Source organism: Aegilops tauschii, chromosome 4 (genome assembly GCF_002575655.3).
Source record: "Aegilops tauschii subsp. strangulata cultivar AL8/78 chromosome 4, Aet v6.0, whole genome shotgun sequence".
Lineage (NCBI taxonomy): Eukaryota > Viridiplantae > Streptophyta > Magnoliopsida > Poales > Poaceae > Aegilops > Aegilops tauschii.
Window position 1 is genome coordinate 35,741,407 of NC_053038.3, and position 23,727 is coordinate 35,765,133.

At 46.7% G+C, this 23,727-nt stretch overlaps 1 protein-coding gene and 1 long non-coding RNA gene across 2 annotated transcripts; one reads left to right on the forward strand and one right to left on the reverse strand.

Annotated features, from left to right (window-relative positions):
• Positions 1–282: 282 nt before the first annotated feature.
• On the forward strand, positions 283–3,022 carry LOC120962387 (uncharacterized). Its single transcript, XR_005753152.3, has 3 exons — positions 283–518; positions 595–845; positions 1,423–3,022. It is a non-coding gene; the product is annotated as an uncharacterized lncRNA (long non-coding RNA).
• A 187-nt stretch (positions 3,023–3,209) lies between these two features.
• On the reverse strand, positions 3,210–5,417 carry LOC109736964 (uncharacterized). Its single transcript, XM_073497327.1, has 7 exons — positions 5,156–5,417; positions 4,972–5,046; positions 4,789–4,863; positions 4,632–4,701; positions 4,435–4,526; positions 3,502–3,582; positions 3,210–3,390 (listed from the first exon to the last, which is right to left on the reverse strand). Exons 1-7 carry the CDS (start codon positions 5,372–5,374, stop codon positions 3,301–3,303), a joined length of 702 nt encoding a protein of 233 aa, XP_073353428.1. The 5' UTR covers positions 5,375–5,417; the 3' UTR covers positions 3,210–3,300.
• Positions 5,418–23,727: the final 18,310 nt, after the last annotated feature.

Here is a 23,727-nt window from a genome sequence, read left to right on the forward strand (position 1 = left end):
TAGTAGTAGTATTTTACTGTGTGTTTATGTATTTTAGAAATTCCATTGGCATTTTTTGTTAGCCAATAATTCCTGTAGTTTTCTTTACCAGCAAGTTTTACTGTGCATTTGGTCTGCACACAGCCCGCCTCTATCCTCGCCTACGCGCCGCGCTGAAGCGGAAGCAACAGCAGCTAGCAGGCCAGCCCATTTCGGCGCAGACCGTAGCCCAGACGCAGCTCACCCCGCAACTTTTTTCCCCTCCTGTGACGCTGACACTTGGGGCCCGCCAGGTCGTCTCTTTCCTCAAGACGAACTCCTGTTCGTTCACGAGTTCTTCCTGCCGACACAAATCCTCTTCGATTCGGCCAAGTATTTGCCCCTAGGCCACGTCGTCCACACTATAAATATTCTACAGGTTCTTCTCTGCCAATTTTTGGCAAAATCCCTCTCTCCCGTACCCTTTAGCGCCCCCAAGATCTCGCGGTAGTCCGCCGCCGCAGAAGCTCTTCCGCCGGCAGAAATCGTCGCCACCGCGGGTTCCCAGCACCTCCTATTCTCCCTGTAGTGCTCCTATTGTTTCCCTCTACCTCCCTCATCTATTAGTTCTCGCAGGGAACCACCCAGCCGAGTGATTCGAGCTCCCCCCGACGAACAACTCGGACGTCGCCGCTCCAGCCGGTCGTCGCGGACGCTAGCAGAAGCCCCAGTCGCCCAGGGGGACATCTTCGAGTTCGCCGTGTTCCTCCTCACCTCATCCTTTTCTCCCCGAGCTCGGGAGGCCTCTCCAGCGAGCGCACGCCCGAAGTCCGAGCCGGCCGCGCCGTCTTCCTCAACTCCGGCGGCCATCGAGCCCTGTTTCTCCGGTGAGTCATTTTCGTCCGTCCGATCCTTGATGGACCGCCCAGATTAGATCATACTTGTTTTTTTCCTACGAACCGGTTCAGTTACTTATCGGTAATCCGTCGGTTAGCCATTGTAGCAAACACCCTATGGCCACTCACGCGTTGACACGTATAGCCTCCACAGCAGCCGCGGCAGTGCTTCCAAGAACGCTGCCATGGCACAGTTTTTCTGGCAGATTTCATATCATATTTTCGTTTAGGTATATCTTTTAATCCGTAACTCCAAATTCGTAGATTCTTTTTCCTGTGTACTCCTATTGACCAGGAGCATCTATTAGAACCAAAATTTCACATTTTTGAAATGTTTGAATTTGAATTTGATCAAATTTGAATTTCACCTTCCGGAGGCCATATCTTTCAAACCGTTGATTCAAATCAGTTGATTCTTTTTGCATTGTGTTCCTACTAGCATCTAGATAATATATACCTACTTATATGTTCTGTTAATTAAGTTTTTATTTGAACTCCTTGCTGTTTACTCTATTCGTGGTGTTATGTGAGTACGGTTTATTTATCAGTGCCTTCGTTAATCGTATAGATTGTCCGGAGTGTGAAGCGGATCGGAATTAATCGTTAGAGTACTTCAGCACGTCCAAGGCAAGTTTGTACATTTGATTTTGCTCATCCTATATTCTGCGATGCATGTGTGGTTTTATGCTATGATATATGTCTCGCTTGATATGTGTATCCCGTGTTGTTATGTTTTGGTATTGATTGTGTTATGTTATGGTGTGATCAACTTGCTATGATAGATGTGGGCATGTGTCGAGTGATCCATGAAAGTGGTGAGTGTTTATAGCCGTAGGCTCGGGATTATTAACCAGGTGAATGCGTCACTGGCAGAGCGCTCTGTTGTCCCTAGAGAATGCGCCATTGACAGAGCGCACTTGAGGCGAGGTATAGTTTTCGGAACTTAAATCAAGTGAATGCGTCCTTGGCAGAGCGCTCTATGGTTCCTAGAGAATGCGCCACTGACAGAGCGCGCTTGAGAGACTTCTGAAGTTCTTGTCATGTTTTCTTAGAATCTTTGGGTTATCTTGGGCGAGTAAATTAGAGACGGTTGTGAGTTCAGGTAGTGGAGGCAGGTGAAAACTTTCTTCTCCAAATTAACTTGAGTGTTTTGTTTGTCATACATTGCTTTGTGGATGTAGGTTGCTATATCATATTGTGTGATTTGCCAATACATTCAATGTATTGACCCTTTGTGGCTGCAACTTATCATGTTGCAGGATTTTCAGATGATCAATGAGATATAGTAGGATCGCGAGTCTTCACTCAACATGTTCTCCGGTGGGCAATGATGGGACTCTTCGTTTGTTTATGCTACATTTCCGCTGTTATTATTGAATAAAAGTTAGCTATGTGCTACTCAGTTTGTAAACTTTATAACTTCTGGATCATACGTTATATTAAATAATGCACTTGTTACTTGATATTCCTATGTATTGTGTGTGTTAGCGATTCAATCCAGGGACTAGCACAATAAGCAAAGAGACATCGAATCTTATCAGGTTCGGGTCGTTACATTGATCCCAGTGACACAAGGGGAACCGACACGTATTGTATTGTTGCCATCGAGGATAACAAGATGGGGTTTTCATCATATTGCTTGAGTTTATCCCGCTACATCATGTCATCTTACTTAAAGCATTACTCTGTTCTTATGAACTTAATACTCTAGATGCAGGCAGGAGTCGGTCGATGTGTGGAGTAATAGTAGTAGATGCAGGCAGGAGTCGGTCTACTTGATACGGACGTGATGCCTATATTCATGACCATTGCCTTAGATATCGTCATAACTTTGCGCCGGCAGTAATTTGTTCACCCACCGTAATATTTTTGATCTTAAGAGAAGCCTCTAGTGAAACCTATGGCCCCCGGGTCTATTTTCCATCATATAACTTTCCGATCTACAATTTTAGTTTCCGATTTACTTCCTTTGCAATCTTTTACTTTCCGATCTATAAACCAAAAATATTTACTTTACCGTTATCTATCTCTATCAGATCTCACTTTGTAAATAACCGTGAAGGGATTGACAACCCCTTTATCGCGTTGGGTGCAAGTTGGTGTTTGTTTGTGCAGGTATTCGGTGACTTGTGTGTTGTCTCCTATTGGATTGATACCTTGATTCTCAAACTGAGGGAAATACTTACTCTACTTTGCTGTATCACCTTTTCTCTTCAAGGGAAAAACCAACGCAAGCTCAAGAGGTAGCAGTAGGGTTTTATGTGTTTTATCAGATTTAGATATACTATGAGAAACAATTTAAGAAAAGTTAGGAAATCACCCTAACCGAGGTCTTGGTCCTTTATCAAGCAATTGCTTCTGGACTCTTACTTGAATATATTGGGTTGTTCTATTGTTCTAGTATACAACAAGGAGCAAGACTCCTGGTCTGTACCCATCTTATATCCTACATTTCAACAGTTTCTTGTAGGGATTCTCGAATGAGCTTCTCGGTGAGGTTCTTGGGAAGTCCTCGAACGCTATCCATCGTACCGACCTGCGCAACAAACGCAGAAACCAAAACAGTGATGAAGTCAGAACAGTGAAGTGGATATGCAGTTCCATCTCGACATTTTGAAGTAGGGGCTATTTGGAAGAATTTTCTCACTAGTTCCTTGATGAACGGCAAAGATGATGGATGCATGAGCCTGAGGCCCCCAGCCACGCAAGTCATGCCTCCTTCCTTCACCTGGAACGTAGCAGGATGTATCGAGTGAAATGTGTCATTAGTCCATTAACCCAAAGAAGTTGCATATTTTAGAGAAAAAAAACTCAGAAAGTGATCAGATTTAGGTTATAAACTCGTCTATTTGATCAATTAAGGCCAAAACTGATTTGAGAGAAAACAAACTGTCCACATTGCTGCCACGTCGACGTAAATTGAAGCGCTCGCGCTTGGCTTGACTTTTAGGACCCTCTTAACCAGCGAACGTCAGCTGGGAAGCATGGCAATTATGAATGATTTGCATGACAATTTATGTTGGCCGAGGATGGTAGGTTTAGTTGGCAAGCATGACAAATCTGCTTCAGTTTATTTTTTGCCAGGATTTGCTGTGCTTGCAAACTGAAGTTGTCATCCTCGTGACACTATAAATTGCAATAAAATGTTCGATTTTCCATCCACTCCCAATGAACGTAGGCTGAATAGCATTACATTATTTGCATAGTGTTATTTCTTCGAAATTGCTCTGCATACGATGAAAACTGCGTACGATTTATGTACCACGTGATCTCACTCGTATGTGGAATTTAATCAACGGCTGCTGATGGCTGTCGTACAAAAATCATACAAAGGTTGTCGTACGTGTAGCAGGTCTCTTCTTTCTTATACTAAAGCGGCCAATGGTTGATGTTATTTGCGTTTAAAATAAGTTAAGGGTGCGGTGTGTTGGTCAGGGATTGAACTTACAACTTTTTTGATGAACTCGTCTGGTATGTGGTGAAAATATATCAGCAGATGGACAAAAAGTCCAAAATCATGGTGAGTTTCAGTCTCAAATTCCAGGGAAGTATTAGCAAGTTCAGTTGGAAATGCAGTTACCTCAGGTATATCCCAACCCCCTTTCCTACCCCCGGTGCTCAGGTTGGTCACGAGGATATAATTCACTGCAAACGCTACATCACCCGAGTACCCTGTCACCACAGCAGGCACGAAACATTTGGTTACAGCCATATGCATATTGTATCTTGTCCGCGCGCGTCCACAAGAAGGTGATCAAAACTCAAAAGCCTCGTTACCCTTGATGAATTCCCTGGCTTCCTCCGTGCTCGTCGGCCTCTCCCGTATCATCCCTTTGCTCACCTTAACCTTCATCGACAGTCCCAACGAATACAGATTAATTAAGCTCGAGTAGTCACGGTTTATGCGCCAATCTTAATTGATGTCCATGTATACCTGGTCAGAAGTGATCAGAAGGGTAGGCAGATCTCTGCTGTCTCGATTACGAAGGTTCAGTTGAATGGCGTCGGCCTACACACATACGGCGCGATCAAGAAGCACCCTAGGATTGTATCACAAAGTGTCAAAGTTCATAGCAAACTGAAGATTGTGTCCTGCGCCGTAGCAGCTTGTTGGTACCTTGGCCTCGGCCAAGGCTTTGACCAGCTCCTCCGGCTTCTCCCTCCTGATGGCCTTCTCGTCGATGTCGGCGCTCTGGCAGCACACAGCCCAAATAGCCACTTCATCAGCAAGTATGTACAGGTTAAAAAAGTTATACTATCTCAGCAGAATACGGAAACTTGGTGAGCGGAGGGCACCCCGCCATGACCGTGAACTCGTATCCCATGTCTGACAGGATCGCGCGGCGCGCCGGCGACGACGACCTGATTATGATCTTCAAGGAATCGCATGAAGCGAGAGGCTTAGAGCAGATCGAGGTTGAAGGATACTCATTGCAAATGCTGAGAGGCCGTATAGTTTGACAAGTCACAAGAGATTTGTGTACCTTGAACGATGAGGAGTTGTTGCAGGTGGAAGCCATGCCTGCATTCTTCTCCTGCGGAACCGTGAAGAGGCTCACACACTGTTAAATGGCTCCGCTGCTTCCTTGGATTCCAAGTATCCGAAGCCTTGGGTTTGTCAGAGTTCGAATTTGACAGTAATAGTTTAAGACGCAGAGGGTATTAAGAATAGACCATCGCTAAAGCTGGTTCGTCAGTTCTTTGACGGTTGACCGGTGTGCGTGGCAGTGTGCAGCGCCAGACTCCACCCGGAACCTTCGCCGACACTTCGATAAAAGTTCGTTCAGGAAAAGTAAGATTTGTAGACATGCAAATTAAATACTGCCTCTGTCGTGGCCGGGGCGGGGCAGCTGCTGCTCTGGCTGTGGATGGCTCCACGGTGCCTTGGCAAGTCGGCTGCGGCGGCGGCTGGCTTATACCGGCGTCGGCTCGTCCATACACGGCTTGTGGTGGCCCTTCATCTATCTCCTCATCGTCCGGGTGCTATTTTCGTTGAAGGATGACCCTCTTCGTGCTGCAGCTCATCACTAGTCTCGCGCTCGGGCAGCAGGGCCGAGCTCGTCCCGCGCCCAGCAGCAGGACTGAGCTCGTCTCGCGCCCGGCAGCAGGATCGTGCTCATCTTGCACCCGGCAGCAGGATCGCGCTCATCTCGCGCCCGGCAGTAGGACCTAGCTCGTCTCGCGCCCGGTGCTGCAGGACGAATCGATGGAGGCTTGCCCTGGTTCCAATCGTCTCTTCAGTTGGGGTAGCGGCGGGTGTCGGGTGAGGTGGTATCTGGGTCTCGGATGCCGGGGCGGCCCTGGTGGTGGTTGTGCGGTGCTCTTGGGCTGAGCCTGTTGCTTGGTGTTGCCCGGTGGCCATGGCCGTGTGGGCGGCGTGGTTGTCGGGGTGCGGCGTTTGTTGGCGGTGAGTATTGTTCGGGGTGAAAACCTGCTCTGTCTTCGGACAGACCGGCGATGGCGTAGCTCGTTCCCTTTCTGAAGGCGTAGTCACGGCTCTCATTGTCTTCGTGTGGCTCCTAGGGAAACTTTGATCCTCGGATCAGGAGGTGGCGGCGCTCCGGTGTCGTAACCTTCCTGAAGGCACCATCTTGGAGCCCATGGCTTGTCGTATGCGGCTTCATCTCTTCGTGGTGGCGTGTTCACTCGTGGAGCCCCCGGTTGCTCTTGTAGTGCTAGGGGTCGTGTTGCTGCGCTCAGCGCCTTTGTATCCCGCCTTGGGTGTGTGTGTTGGGGTGGAGTGCGTCTATACTGGGATGTTGTTGATCTTTGCTTTATATATAAAGCGGGGCGAAAGCCTTTTTCGGTAATATTCCCTCTGTCCCATAATGTAAGAATGTTTTTTAAGCTAACATAGTTTGAAAAACGTTCTTATATTATGGGACGGAGGGAGTATTTTTTTGCCAAAGTATTTTTTATGGCAAGTTATATTAGTCAAGAATGGCAAATCTAGTTGGTGAGCTTGGCAAGTCCGCCTCATTTTATTTTATTTTTTGCCAAAAAACCCCGTGGTTAGCCCCAATGGCCGCACTCCTCGTCGCCCGTCTCCTTCCCCGCCCATCGCTTCCCGCCAGCGTGCGCATCTTGGCCCAAGTCGGGGACGGGTGGGCGCAAGCTGTCAATCCCCGAGAAGGTGGCCTTGCGGGCCACCACCCGCAACCCCGAGCCAGGTACTTCCCCATCCTCTCGATGTTCTTTCTTTCTCGAGTTCTAGGTTTTCCGTTCTTGCCAGCATCCCTCTTGAGCATTTAGCCAACGTTGCCCCGGACTGTGGCATTGTGTTACGAGGCGAGCGTCGGCCTCGTTTGGAGCAGATTCGGCCATCCACGCTAAGGAGCAGTTCGATCGGGCCCTCGGAGAGGCTCGTGCTCAGTGTGAGCACGAGCTTCAGAGGACCTCGACCACCGCTGAACCCGAGCATAGAGAGCCCGGAGCCGACAATGGCCCCAGTGATAGTTCAAATATGTGCACACTACAAAAAAAATGCACTTCCGTGATTATACGTGTTTGTCACAGTAGGTCGCGTTTTCTGTCATGCATGTACATCCATGATAAATTTATGACAAAATCAAGATAGTCATACCTGTGCTGTCGTAGAAGTGTTCCATGACATTGCCAAAATTATCATCACGGAAGTGTCCACTTCCATGACGATAAATCGCGCGTCACAGAAGTGCTTTCGTCAAGGGTGACCGACACGTGGCATCCACCGTAACGGAACGCCGTTAAGCTATCGGGTCGGGTTTTGGATCCGATAACCCGTTAACAGCCCCGACCAATGGGGATTTTCCTCATGTAAAATCATCATTGGCTAGAGGAAACACGTGTCGGCTCATCGTTGGGACAGATGTCATCCACTTATTGGACGGAAGGCGCCTATGATACGTCGTCACGTGGCACGGCCCAACAGAGGCACATTCCTGTGAAAAGGCCGGCACGTTTGACTTGGTCAAAAGGTGGTGGGCCGGCCCATGGAAAGCCTGTTAACGGCATGTTCGCATATAGCCCATTTACAGCCCGCTAACCCAAGGCCTGTTACGCCCTATCCGAATTAGGCCCAGTAGCGTCATCTGGGCCATCCAATATGATTCCAGCCCGTTTTCACTTCTGGCGCATGTATGGCCCATGACGTCTTTCGGCCCATATGAGGCCCTATGTAACTCTTGGCCTATTAACGGCCCGTGGTGAAACTGGCCCGTAATGAACAGTGTATCACTTTACACCCATTAACGGCCCGTGGTGAAACTGACCCGTAATGAACAGTGTATCACTTTATACCCATTAACGGCCCGTTATTCCGTTGGGTCGTTTCTAGCCCATGTTATCTTTCGGCCTTCTCAGAGCCCATTTATTCTTGGGCTCATTTCCAGCATTCGTTTACTTACGGCCCGTTACTGTCATTTTCTGCTTGTGGGCCAAATTCAGCTCGTGGTTACAGTCGGCCCGTTTGTGGTCCGTTAATACGTTGGGCCGTTTTCATAGCGTCATCAAATACGGCCTATTAACGATGGCCCGTTATGGTCGGCCCATGAACGGACGATTCCAACTCTAGCCCGTTTACGGCCATAATGCTGTCTGTTTGGCCCATGTTTGGCCAATCGATCATACGGCCCGTATAAGGCCCGATGATGATACGGCCCGCAGAAGGCCCATTGTTTCTACGGCCCGTAGAAGGCCCATTGTTTCTACGGCCCGTAGAAGGCCCACTGTTTCTACGGCCAGTAGGAGGCCCAGTGTCACTATAGTAAATATTAGCCCATGGTTATTGTGGCCTAGTTTAAAAAAATAGGTTATTGCAGCCACTAGCTAACCGCGGAAAAAGAACTGCAATGACTACAAGCAAACAAATAAACAAGACAACAAGGAAATAAATAAGCAAGCAACTAACGCTAGGCTATCACGGCTATTACACATATTACATCCACTGGGCATCAAAGTTCGCCACCAGTGCAAATATAGGGAACAAAGCAGCATATCATATACACTGGTTGTCAAAGTTGGCGACCAGCGCAAATAAATGCCGCAGCAAAACAAATCCAGAACTAAAACCACTTCAGAAGATCTCAAGAAACAATATCCTGGGTATCCATAATGCTGGCAAGATGCTTAGCAAGCTTATTAACTTTCTCTTGTTTGGCGCTTAAATCCTCCAGCGCTTGCTGTTGCACCAGAAAGTATGCATCTGAATTCTGCAGGGACTTCCTCAGTCCTTCAGCTTCCTGTCGCAGCACATCTGATCGATGTCTTTCAACTTGAAGTTGAGACTCAAGAAGACGAACTGATTCAGGCAGCGAGTTCAAAGAGCTTGTGCCAGCAGTAGTGGCCAGTAACTCGAACACTACATTAAGACAGGACTTTTGGGTTCCCTCACTGTCATCAAGATAGTTTTTATCAGCTTTCTTGGAGACCAACAGGGATGTCTCACTATCTTGAACCTTATCTGCATTACTTCCTTTACCATTGGATAACGCGGTACTGTTCTCCAATATTTTGTCCGCATTCTAAAAGAGAAACAAGCAGACACATCACATGTTTACCATGTTGTATATGAAACTCATTTTGGTAAATGAGTTCAGTAGTAAAGTGGACAGGATAACAGCATGAAACAAACATATATCTATGTACCATGGTCACTTTATGGTCTATATCATTCTAGTTTTTGTTGCCAAATCAAGATAGAGACACAGTTCAAATAATATTTGTTCAAGACAAAGCAGAATAGACAGAATATAAGTGTGGGTAACTATAGAGCAATAACAACACTTGTAATGTGCATGACATGAGAACATAACTGTTTATTCAATTGAAACTGAAATCAACATAGAGCAGGTTACAATAGCAAACCAGTTAAAGAAACAGGTTTAAAACATACCTGTTGCGCCATTGGAGTTTCAATTCCATCCTTTAAAATTGAAAATAGTTGGTATGAGTAAATACAGTAATGCAAGAGCAAAGGAGTATGAACCATAGCTACAGAACCTGACCTGAGAACAAATCTTCTTCTCCTTTAAGCGTTGAGTTGGGATTCGGAGTGGTGGTCCTCGTGCTTTGCGCACTGCAGTTCCCTTACTAACTGCTCGTGTTTGGGTGCTCTGTGGTGGAGACGGTGCTGTGTGAACTGGAACTGGGTTACTATCTGCCGGGGTTGGGGTTAGAAGGGGTGTAGCTGGTTCTCTGTCCAACTGGGTAGGGGTACAATCTGCGAGAGTCTGGGTTATGTGTGGTGGATCTGGTCCTTGGGCAAGTACAACTGTGAAGGGTAACGCAGCAGAAAACAAAAAATTTCCGACCTACACACCAGCCCAGGACCACTATGGAGACTGCATACATGGTTTGATCTTTTTCGTTACCGACTCGTAGCGCAGCGGGAAGTAGAGTCGATGACGATCGGCGGTGCAGATTCCCGCAGCTAGGATTTACAACCTCCCAACCGCGAGGATGTATACCATCATCTGCTCCTCAGACAGCCCTCCGGGAGGCGGTCGAACAGCCCCCCGGACGGTGTCGCGGACAGCCCTTCGGGAGGACCTTCGAAACTCGAACGGTCACTCGGACAGCCCTTCGGGAGGACCTTCGAAACTCGGACGGTCACACGGACAGCCCTTCGGGAGGCACTCACGAACTAAGACTGAAACTACGATCTCTCTACAGAGTTGCACACATACGATGTCATCTATCCGGCAGGGCTTCGCCGTCCAGAACTAGTTCCCACCGGAACCCAGACAGCCTTTCGGCTCTACGAAACTATTTCGCTGGGAGGGAGAGAGAAGCCAGATCATGCATGGCACTTGTATGTGAGAAGGGATGATCCTTTAGGCAGCCCCCTCCACCCCTATTTATAGGCCAAGCCCAAGGGTGGCTTCTCCAAGAAGCCAAGGGGGGAATACCAAAAAGGCCCTCAAGGTGGCTTCTCCAAGAAGCCAAGCAAAAAGCACTTTCACTATTCATGACGACATTTTTCAGCGTCCGTTCGAACTGAAAATATTTATGTGGGCTCAGAACATTTCCAGTACCCACTAAAATAATTTTCAACGCGTTCCGAAACAATTTCGGTTTAGTGATTTTCATCTGCGAAAAGCAAACAAGAATGTGTTTTCACTATTCATGAAGACAATTTTTCGCGTCCACTAAATCCAAAAAATATTTCTGTGGGTCTTATAATAATTCCAGTACCCACTAAAATGATTTTGGATTCGTTCTGAAACAATTTCAGATTAGTGAATTTCATCTGCGAAAACAGCCAAAGCGGTACCGGCAGCTCCGAAACATTTTCGGTTTTTATTTCTGAAAATTCCAAAAAGTTTCCAGAATGATTCTGGCACCCTCCAAGAATTATCAGGCATGTGCCGAAACCATTTTGACTTAATGGCATACCCCGAAACAACTTTTTCGGTTTCATCGAAACTTATCCGATGACCTCTCTCTGCGGTACGATTCCGCTGTCCGAAACTTTTTCGGTGATTTTCTCTCAGACTCCCTGTCTAGTATTCAGCAGATAGATGACCCTTAAGCGTGTGACCCTATAGGTTCGGTGAAGTATAGACATGACCCGGAACCCCTTCCGATCAATGATCAACATCGGAGCCGTGGACACCCATATTGACCCCTATACCCACACGAATAAATATTCGAGTGAACCTCCAGTTGCCGTGTGCTATTCCTGTTGCTTCGCGATATGTTACAAATACCCGAGGTGAGACATGTTGGCATTCCCGTGGATCAACAACTTGTCCACTATGCTAGTTACCTCGTTACCGGTTTTGTTCTCTTTTCTCGTTTCATGTTCCGGCATCCCCGTGATCAAATCACAAAGTGTCTGGCCAGACGATGATGGACACGGTAACACCGAGAGGGCCCGAGTATATCTCTCCATCGTCGGAGGAGCAAATCCCAATCTCGAGCTATCAAGTCACTTAACATACTTTCCCATGAACCCGTAAGCTGCCGTAATAGCCATCCAGTTACGGATGACGTTTAACAAACCCCAAAGTTCATGAAGCAAGCATGAAGAAACTCGATACTCTCATGGTCTAAGGAATTATGCAAACATTAACTATCTCTGTGTTATAAACCATTAACTTGTGACGAATGTATCTCATAGCATAACATCAATTCGGGTCGATCCAACACAAATGTCCTTCCTGACATTGTGCCCTCAAAATTGCTTGGCATAGACATGCCCATGATTGGGAAAACATAATCATCATGCAACACTTGAGCTAGTCTTAGAGGCACGACTAGGAATACATTTTACCGTTTATTATTCCACAAGTGCATATGGGTTCTCCCCAGAGCCTTTATGGATATACGGGCTCGGGAACCACAGCAGTTATAGCATGGAACATAAACATAATTATGAACAGGGAGATAATCAATAACATTTATTATTGCCTCTAGGGCATATCTCCTACAAACTGTGGTTCTATCTGCATCAACTGGTAGCACTATCTTTTCTGAAGACCGTGTTGTTACTCCCTTAGATACTGCCATCACGCTCTCCAATTCAAATGGCTGATAAACAAGAAAAGTAATTGAAAGTATAGACATTGTATGATAGACATGTGCAATGGATAGTGGGGAATAAAAGAGGGCATGAAATAATTCATATTATGTTGTCTAACCAAACAGGATAGCATGACACAATTTCACATATATGATGGCTAACTAAACAGGATAGCATGACACAATTTCACATTATGATGGCTAACTAAAAAAGATGGAAAGACATAGTTCAAAATATGAGACTATGTAAACAGGATGACATGACATAACTATATAATGTGTTTATTAAATAGGTTGGCATGCCATAATTCACATACATTCACGGATAGAATGCCATAATTCAAAATATGATGACTGTAAACACTAAACAGGATGAGATGATATAACTATATGATGTCTTTATTAAATGGGTTGCCATGCCATAATTCAGATAGATGATGTGTATGTACTATGTAAACATGATGACATGATATAATTCAAATATATGATTTATATAGTAAGCAAGTAAGCAGATGGCAATCCATATATGATATAAAAACTAAGCAATGCAAGACAACATGCATGACATGGGTAATATAACCCTGCCAAGTTTGAGCATAGACCTCAGGGGGGAAATAAGACTGGTCATCAGTCTCTGAATCCTCCTCTGAGGAGCTCTCTGTAACCAGCAAGATGTCTGCTTCAGCAGGTAGCATTGTCTGCTCTGAATACCTTGTTTTCACTCCGGATACTTCCATCACCGCTTCAAATGGCTGATGCACAGGAAGAGTAGTTGAATATACAAATGTTGTCGACAAATGGAACACGTAATACAAAAAAATGATAGCATGATATAATTCACGTACATGATGATTGGCTAAACAGCATGGCATTGCATAATTCACATATATAATGCCTTTGCAACAAGATAACATTGTATAATTCACATATATAATGTCTTGGAACAAGATGGCAATGCATAATTCACATATATGGTAATTAGACACTGAACAGGTGGCATTCACACAAAGCATGTCTAAACTAATCAAATGACATAGCAATGCGAGACACCATACGCACGATATGAGCAACATAACCCTGCCAAGTTAGAGCATACACCTCGGGGGGGGGGGAATAGGACTGGTCATCTGTCTCTGAATCCTCCTCTGAGGAGCTATCCGTAACCAGCGAGATATGCGCTTCGTCAGATAGCATAGTCTGCTCTGAAGACCTTGTTTCCACTCCGGAATTTGCCATCACCGTGTCAAATGGCTGATGCACACGAAGAGCAGTTGAATGTACTAACATTGTTGACAAATGTAATATGTAACAAAAAAAAGGATGGCCTGATATAATTTACATATAAGATGACTGGCTAAGCAGGATGGCATTGCAAAATTCACATATATGATGCCTATCTAAGCAAGATGGCGTTGCATAATTCACATAAACGATGAATAAACTAAACAGATGGCATTCGCACAAAGGATGTCTAAACTAAGCAGATGACATATTTGATGTATAAAGTAAGCAATGCAAGACACCATATGCATGATATAACCAACATCAGCATGCCAAGTTAGAGCGAAGACCTCAGGGGGTAAATAGGAGTTGTCTTCTCCTTCTGAATCCCCCTCAGAACAGATATCTTCGTCTCGATTACAATCCGAAATGCATGGAGAGGGGGCTACATTTGCGCCTACCATGGAGCGACGTCTGCATGAAATTTTATTGCCACGCAAGGCTGGTCTCTTTTGCTCTACATGTTCAGTTCCATTGTTTACAATAACTGTCATGCATAGGAATAAAACATAGTGAGATTATGTAAGGAGTGCATGCAGAAATCCAGAGTGATCGTAGCAACCTGTGGATAGACCCAAAACCAATAATAGCAGGCAGATAATGGCTTCAGTTAAAAAATATAGATAATGGCTTCTTTACTATTTGTTTCCCTCCCAACATGAAACTCATAGTAGACACCGGAGATTAACCAGATAGTAGACAGATACTATTGATAGCGGCCCCGATATGTACCCCACAACCATTTAAAAACTCAAGTTTGACCATTAGTTTGGAGCTGACTCAGAGTCTAATCGGTGAACAGGACGATAAAGTAGCATGTAATATTAAGCGATGCATAACGTAAGCAGACACGAAAGAGTGCGACCTCTCTTGCGGACCCGTGTAGTCCTCGAGGTCATCTGCTCGGTTGATGATGGTAATGCAGTTTTCATGGCTGCCAGCGGCGGGGAAGAAGATCTGAGGCGGCGAAAGACAGTCTGGAGGCCGGATCCCTGCTGTGCTGGACCCTTCTGTCGTTGGAGCAGCTGAGCTGGGGTGGACGACGGCGCAGCAGGAGCGGGACAAACCATGCAAGGTTTTCTTTGACAACTATCTGTAAGAGAAGTAATTCTGTAAGGGCTCATTTGAATTGGAGGATTCCAACAATGCAGGGATAGGAAATAGACAGGAATAGGATAGGAATGCACGTGCAAAATAGAGAATTTAAAAACACAGGATTTCTGCCAATCTGGGTGTTTGATTCACAACAATTGGAAGATCACAGGATGCAAAGAAGCATGGTGAGATTAAGTCAAACCACAAGAAAATGTACGGTTATAATGCTATTATGCTACTATATCTTAGTCTTGTGCTTCATGAATAGGAATTTGAAAAGGAGGACAAGTGAAAATTAAAATTCCTACGTTTTTTGTTTCAAGGAGACACTAAAGGAACAAATCCGTGTGCTCAGTGGACAATATATATAACATGTAGAGTAAAAAAGAGATGCAACAAGTGTACAACCTCTTTGGCGAAGCCATGTCGATCTCAGCGTGATTGGGTTGGTCGGTGAGGATGCTCCGGCTGACTTTGCTGTCGGAGGAGGGGAAGAAGATCTTAGGCTTCTGGAGATGGTGCCCGAGGTACTGCTCCGCTGTGATGGAGGGTTTCGTTGTTGGAGCAGCTCCGGTGAGTTGTACGACGCCTAGGCTGAAGCAGGACAAGAGAGACAACGAACAACGTTAACCTGAGTGGAATTCTAATAGCATCTCCAATACATGACGTAAAATACATAACCACAAAGTGCTAGATGTAAAATACATCAGCCGCTCATCTCTGAACTTAACTGTCGAAACTGAACTTAACTGTCGAAACTGAACTTAACTGTCGAAACTGAATTTTGCTGTCGAAACTGAATTTTGCTGTCGAAACTGAACACACTAGCAAGGTGAGGCTACACGTCGGTCTACTGACTTTTTCATCTCTCGTCAGTCGATTTTGCAGCCGTTGGATACGAAATCAAGGGCCTGCGGTTCATCTTCAACCTCCACCCCCTTGAGCCGCCAGCCACCACCAGCCAAATAGCAACCCCCCCCCCCGCCCGCGGCCGGCGGTGCGCCGCCCCGCCCGCCCCGAAAACACTCCCCACCGCCGGTCCGCCGCCGCCCCGGCCATCCCTCTAGCCCCCCCCCCCCGTGCCGAGCTTTTTCTCCGGTGATCCACATGCCACCGCCCCGCCAATGCCCCGCCACCGCCGGCGACCACCGCCCCCATCCTGAACCCTAAGATAGATAGTGGGGTACCTCTCCGGCGAGCCCCCCTCCCCGCTACAGCTGGTTCTTCCTTCACCCCGGCGAGCCCCCCCCCCCACCCCCTGAAAATCGACTGACCCAAAAGTTGATTCAGTCGACTGAAGTGTAGCTAAATTGGAGCAGCATCGCAAGCAAGAGCAAGAGCGAGAGCAGCAGCGCGAGCAAGAGCAATAGCAAGAGCAGAACAGGCAGGGGACTGAGAGCAAGAGCAGAGCAGCAGCGCGAGCGAGAGCTAAAGCAGCAGCAGCTCCTACTGATGTGGATGTCGCCTCCGAGTGAGCGACGCCGCGGAGGAAGTGGCCAGCGACGCCGCCGTGGATGGAGCCGCGCCGTGTCGGCTCGGGACCGAGCGCCGGCAGCACCGTGAGATCGAATGAAGAAGAAAATGCGGTGATTAGTGTACAACCTCTTTGGTGGCGCCGATTAGGCCGCAGCTTCATCCGAGGAAACGGTGATGATGATGCTCTTCCAGTGGTGCAGGTGAAGACGGCGGTGTGGGAATGGAGGTGGCGCGAAAGACGAGGGGAACGTCAGGGCAGCTCCTTGGAGGTGGAGAACGGGGTGGCTGAACCGGCGGGATGATGAGATCGACGACGGATCCTCATCCAGTACGGTGGATGAGGGACGTCGAGGTGTTGTTGTGGACGACGTCGTCGGGGAAGAGGCTCCGGCTGGGTGGCGGACGGAGCAGGGTGTGGGGTTTCGTCGCGGGTTTTCGCGGCCTCGGTGTACAAATGGGTGGGCGGATGGGATGGCAGTGGGGAACCATGGCTTAGAGACGCGCTTGTCCGAAATGTGGGGTAAGTTACGAAAGTACCCTCACCGATTTGAGGCGGTTCTTTTGGTTCAGGGGTAGCACGGGCATTTCGCGTGTCGGGATTTCACAGGAGGTGGGAGTTTTTGCGCGCGTTGTAATTTCGGAATAGCAAGGCGCGGGTTGAGATAGAGGGAGTTGCCAGAGCACAACGAGACAAAGATATATATCTTAAATATTTCGGGCTAACAAGGCGCGGGTTGAAATTTCCGGACAAGCCTAACGTGTACTGTACCAAATCAATGCGCACTACAAATGTCATTCAAAACTTTGAATTCATGTTATGTTCAATTAAAATATTTCACTACGTGTATAATGCATGCAACCTACTACTCAAATGAACGTTTTAGTGCATTCCAAACGTATATACTACCGCTTCAATATGAACTAAATTTGAATTCGTTTCTCTATTTGAATAAGATCTACAGTAATGATTGTTGTGAAGTCAAAGCATTTGAATTCGTTTCTCTATTTTAGTAAGATCTACAATCATCATTATTGTCAAGTTAAACCATCGTTTGTGTATTATCTTCACAGCACACCACATGATTAGTCTCGAGTTACATATGAACTATGTGTAATATATGAACTCGAACTAGATTTTTTGAATCCACTTTATTTTGATTTCAAATCACATTACATTTCTAGCTCTAGCTAGATCTTCATAATCTAAACCATGTCTCATATGTATAATGTGTTTATCACATTATGTATGGTGCCCCGCCCCCTACGCCTACAAGTATTTAGATGTGAGTTGCAAACACCACACATTACCACAAATTCAAATAAAATGTGAGAATGTTCGATATATAGTATTGTTTAGATTGTTCGATATTTAGTTGTAAGCTGCAAACGCCACACATTATCACAAATTCAAATAAAATGTGAGATTGTTTGATGTATAGTATGGTTTAGATTGTTCGGCAACGCCATGCATTATCACATTATGGTATAACATGTGCACAGCACGTGTATCACCGCTATATTCATGCATGCAATGTTTAAAACACTGTGATCTCCTATTCAAATATATGAATCCGCTTTCATATCAAATTATGATCTTTGTTAGTCTCTTACACCCACACAATCCTGTAACCTTTGTAGCTACCACTAACTTTATCTCGTGCATGCACACGCCCTCCTCGCCCTCCCCCTCCCTCGGCATTCTATCCACCGGGCACATTCATTTTTTTATTTAGGTCGTTCTCCCAGAGTCTCCACAACTTCTTTACGACACAGACCGATCGATAAACTTCTCCAGCGATGCCTGCCTACAACATACACACACACCTTCAATCTCCTCCTTTATGTGTCCTTGCCTCGTGTCTCTCATACGGTCAGACACACGTGTAAACTCTCGCCCCTTTTTTCATCGATCTCACAACCGCACACTCCTCCCCCTATCTAGCTAGTAGTTGGGCCTCTCGCACCACCTCCTAGCTCCATTCTCTCTGTCTATCCGTCTCACTGGGCCTTATTTGCCTCTAACAAATGGACGTACACCGACCGATCTCTCGCTATACATATAGCTAGCTAGGTCCTTATAACTCGTTTTTACCCACACGTCAATCGAACTACCTCATTAGTTGTGTCTCTCCCTTCCTCCGACAAACAACAATTGATCTACCGATCTACTTAGGTTTGCTTACCAAACACATGGTTCCCCTTCATCATCCATGGATGCGTCCCGACAGATCTATCACGCACAGGCACACACAGAAATACATCCCCACTCTTATTGATAACATTGCAGTTCCACCCTCAGTTTAGTAGGCCTCTCCCACCATCTTCGAGAAGCAACTCCATCACCCATCCAGCACTCTACCCCTCTCCCTCTCTCTCCCTCCCTCTCTCTCTCCTCTCTCTCTCTCTCTGTCCCATCATATTTCCCGTCCTTCAGTTATGTATGGATGTCGACCGATCTCCCTCAAGACATAGCTGGGTCTCTCCTTCTCAACACATATACGAGTCGTTCTACCTCTATAGTTAGGCCTCTGCCTACCCCTCCCCCCACCCCCTCCCCCCCACACACCGATACATCGAGCGCTCTAGTCATGTCTCCCTGCCACACACAAACTTGACATGTGCCCTCTAACGTTCCGGTAGGCCAGTCTCCCCATATCTTTGACTTGCACACACACACAATTTCGATGGCTCTCTTCATCGATCTCGCACCCACCCACTTGATCCTCTCTTCGACTCTATCGATAGCTATGACCCCTCCCTCTCTTCTCATGGATTGCCCGACCCTCTATGTATGATATGGATAGGCCTCCATTTCACACACATTGCATGCAAAATTTTGTTTGAGACGTCATCGACACATATTCCCACAAATAATTCACGAAATCAACCCCCACCCCACCCCCACCCCAAAACAAAAAACACTCACGAACGCGGTTTGTATCTCTCACACACACCCACGTAGGTGGGGGACGTGCACGAAGAGAAGAGGTGCATGCACGGCGCACGTACTCCCGTCTCTTTCCCAACCACACCCGCGCGGTACACGGTGGAGCTCATTTCTGTACGAAAAAGGCAGCCCACGTGGTAATTTGGCACGTGTACTGGTTGTCCACTTGGTGGAGGGAGGATCGTCTACTACGGGTGAACAAACAAATTGCGACTTGATGTGTTATGTTAAAAAAGAGGCAAACCATGTGGGGCCTACCTTAGAGGCAAGGCTCTATACACTGGAGTACTTTTGATGTGTCCCGTCAACTCGCATAATGAGGAGAAGCTTGCTTAGTACGCCGTCTCCCCCGCCCACGGGCGCGGTGACTCGCAGGATGAGGTGAAGCTTGCTCTGCCCTACGCCCGCTCCCTCGCCCATGCACGCGGTGGCTCGCAGGACGAGGAGAAAAATTTACTACTCCCTCCGTTTACTCCTCATCCCTACTACCTTGGTCATAGAGATTATATTATATTGTTTGGAATATATATGTCCTTTAGTAGATTTCAATATGAACTACTAGTACATACTCCAAACACTGATGTATATAGACGTATTTTAGAGTGTAGATTCACTCATTTTGCTCCATATGTAGCACTCTCCCTCGCCCCTCGACCCTCGCCCACGTGGTGGACGTGCAGCAATTCATTCGGTCTCATATAGCCAGAACGATATATACTGCACTACCATTATTGCTCGACTTCCCGAAGAGGCGAAGAGCCAATCGCAAGGTTAATATTTTGGAGATGCCAAGTGCAAGGTTATAGGAGAACGAGTAGTAGGTGCCGCGTCATTTATAAATAAAGTTTATTTTCTTCAGTGGCACGTATGCAATATGATAGGTTCATATGGAGAGAAAAGGAAACCGCTCCACTATATAAATAGTCAGGACGGGCCAGCCTACACGGTTGCTTGCTGGGGTTCCTCTCTTCACACTCTCTCGCACAAAATGACTGTGGCCACATCTCTAACATCCCGGCAGATCACGTCCGCTTGGGGAAGGGGTGGATGCTTAGTGTAGATGCGGTGGCCGTCGCCGACGACGAAAACCCACTGTCGGCACGTCCCGATCAGGGGTCCCCGCCGTTCTCTCTCACAAAGCCGGTGAGGTTGCCTTCGTCCCTTGCTCATTGCCGTGACGTGGGCAGTTGCCGCCTCCCGCTGCTCTCCTCAAGGTTGTGCTACGTCCCTCAGGTACAACTCCCTTTACAGCCGGCTTGCACCACTGCTCCAGCTGCCCACATCACTCCCTGTCGATATTTCTCTACTTCTTTGCCCCGCACATACCTCTACTGGCTTCTACGTACTGTATTTGTGATGAGTTTATGTCTCATCAACTAGTCCCAGTAATCTTATTCTAATCACGCTTCTTCAATTTCTTTGCCACAGGGATGCTCATCTCGATTTTGGTGAAACTGCACAAAATGATCCGATGGTCAAAAGGTTGCAAACTTCATTTATTAGGAAGCTCGAACGTTGCCAGCAAATTGAAGCCTGGTCAGGGTTCACGGTTCAAGGGCTAGGGACTGCATGGATCTTTTTTTCTTTAGCTGCCTCTGTTCCAAAATAAGTGTCAAATTTAGTAGTAGTACAACTTTGTACTAAAGTTTTCACAAAGTTGAGACACTTATTTTGGAACGGAGGGAGTACATATTTGCTATGATCTGTCAATCATTGAGATGCAATAGCATGCATGTTAGTCTCCTTTGTATTTGATGAAATGTTGCAACGGGCAACCTTGGATGCAATATACATGTAACAGAAGCTAGAAGCTTCATAGCATTGTACAAATTTATCTCGCTGATAAATTACAGTACGTACTATAATAGTACTTCCTCCGTTCCTAAATATAAGTCTTTGTAGAGATTTCACCATGAACCACATGCGGATGTATATAGATGCATTTTAAGTGTAGATTCATTCATTTTGTTCCGTATGTAGTGGAATCTCTACAAAGACTTATCTACTAGTAATAGCTAGCCCCCACTACTAGGTATTCTCTATCATCTCCTTGAGCCACATCATCAAAATTGATGTAGCCGTTAGATGAAGTAAATCAGTCCATAATAGCCGTCTGATCTAGACGTTGAGAGGCTCCGCACTAAGCCACATGCAAGCATGCAGAAATACCGTGGCACATGCATGTGAGTGGGTTTTAAATCACATCAACATGTCTGCATGCAAGCATGCACCAGTGGCATGCATGTAAGTGAGCTTTTAAGTCCCATTAACATGTCAAAAAGAAAAATATAATCCCATTATGCAGTAGGAGTTGGCTGATCTTTTTTCCTTACGTGGGATGATCTAAATGATGATGGGAGTTTATTTAGTTTGGCTACCACATTTGTCATGCGGTTATAGAGTTTTTTTAGTTCTATGAAATCGATAATTTTGCGCAGAGAGATATACCACTGTTCCGCGGCAACGCGCGGGGACTCATCTAGTAATATTTAGGAACGGAGGGAGTACTATGTAAAGAGTTAGGTGTCGCACGGTGATAGTGTGAGGTGGGCCATGTAATCACTGAGCCTGCGTCTTTTCACTGCTCTTGCACGCCTCCGCTGTAAGAATGGAGAAAATTGTAATCTAGTAGTAGTACCTCCTTTCGCCGAAAGCGTGGGACATCCAGCAGTCCTACGACCTTAGTAATAAAGACCAATGAGCCGTCAAATCACATAGACCCAGCAGTAAGTTGGACGGACGAAGCAACCATCACTCTTGCGCTAGTGAGAGGTCGCGTCCGCTCTGCCCGGGCATGAATGCGGCACCGATTCTTTGGAGCGGCGCTGACCGTTTCGGGCGGGAAGCGCGCGCGGGCGATGGAGGGGCTTTGGGTGGGCCAGGTTGGTCAGGAGCGGGCGTGGCAGCTGTCCGCATGTCCCTACTGGACACGCCCGGAAACGAGAGGATGCACCGACTCTCGCGGCTAAAATCGTACACTACACAACATCTCTCCGTAGGAGTAGGTCGATCTGTCGCTCTCTCTAACACACACATGCTGTTAAACACACACACACACACGCACACACACGCACCTTGGTCCCGTTGCACCTTCTAACGTGACTTATTACACCTAGACGGAGGGAGTAGTAAGTATACGAGATACGGTGGCACACTGACTTAAGTCGAATACAAGTGCCCAAAATTTGTGTGCATGTTATAATAAGGATTCACTTAAAATAGTACGTGAGCGAACAGAGGGATCAATTGGACAGTGTTCCCGAGCAGTAGCGAGATGTGTGAGGTAAGATACACCGCTGGCGCTTTTAATTTTTCTTATTAATTTGTTTGTTTCACCCTCTGACTGGTGGGACCCAACGTACTACGTGGAGAGAGGTAAGATGACTAAGGCTGCATTATTTCTGCACCACTGTGGATAGTCTTACCACCAAAGCCACATGACACGATTATGATTGAAATCCCAATGACTCCCACACACACAAAAAAACACGGCATGCTTGTCACACGAATGCAGGAATGTATAAAAGCTTATTTCCCTCTCGTTGAACATAACGGGAGGGTTGTGTAGCTGGTTAGCCCGTTCACTCATCAAACTTGAGGTCTCGGGTTCGATAACTACACTTGAGCATAATTTGTGCCAGGAGGATTCTTTGACTGGTCAAAATGTTTTCTAGGTTTTGCACGCTTCACACTCTCTCTCCAGTATATATATACACGCTGGAGCCTCAGCGCTTGTAGTTGCTCTCTTCACACTCTCTCGCCCTCTCCCGCTGGAGCCTCAGCGCTTGTAGTTGCTCTCTTCGCACTCTCTCGCCCTCTCCAGATCTAAACAAGACTTCGTTGGCCTCTCTCTCCCCTCACTGCTGCTCAAAGAGACGGCAGGATCCGTCCGCCGGGAAGGGAAGGAGGCTTAACGTTGTCGCCGTCGGCGAGGGACTACTGGCGCAGCTGTTCACTTTCCACCCAGCGGCGGCGCGGGAGGGCCTCCGACCCCTTCTTCTTCGCCGCCGTCCCGTCGCCCACCGAACCACGCCCCAAGAACCTTAAGGTATAATTTACTTACTCCACATGCATTGCTCTAGCTGCATGTATACCATGAATCTAGGACGTGGTTCAAAGAGGAAAGGAGTGGGGGAAAGTAGTGGGAAAAGTTGTATATAGCATGAATCTAGGACGTGGTTCAAAGAGGAAATGAAGGGGGAAAGTTGTATAGCATGAATCTAGGACGTGGTTCAAAGAGGAAAGGAATGGGGGAAAGTAGTGGGAAAAGTTGTATCGCATAAATCTAGGACGTGGTTCAAAGAGGAAAGGAAGGGGCGAAAGTACTAGTTCAAAAAGGAAAGGAAGGGACAAGGTTGTAGAGTTTGAACAGGACTAGATTTGCTGCGCTCACATAGGGAAAGGTGTCTAAAGATAACAAAACTGGGACCAACACAAATATGCTCCTTGGTTGTTTGTTCTTTGTTGCAACAGACTGTGCATGACCACAGTACATCGGTAGATGCACATGGTGCTGGTGCGTCCACTATCCCGTGCAACTCATTAGCTGTTGTTAATCTAAGGCCCTGTTTG

Excerpts from the sequence above, each read along its gene's own strand:
- LOC109736964 (XM_073497327.1), bottom strand. The coding sequence starts at position 5,374 with ATGGCTTCCACCTGCAACAACTCCTCATCGTTCAAGGTACACAAATCT. Across the intron at positions 4,527-4,631 it reads AGCCAGGGAATTCATCAAGG|GGTACTCGGGTGATGTAGCG; the intron begins GTAACGAGGCTT and ends CTGTGGTGACAG. Across the intron at positions 3,391-3,501 it reads TGCCGTTCATCAAGGAACTA|GTCGGTACGATGGATAGCGT; the intron begins GTGAGAAAATTC and ends TTTGTTGCGCAG.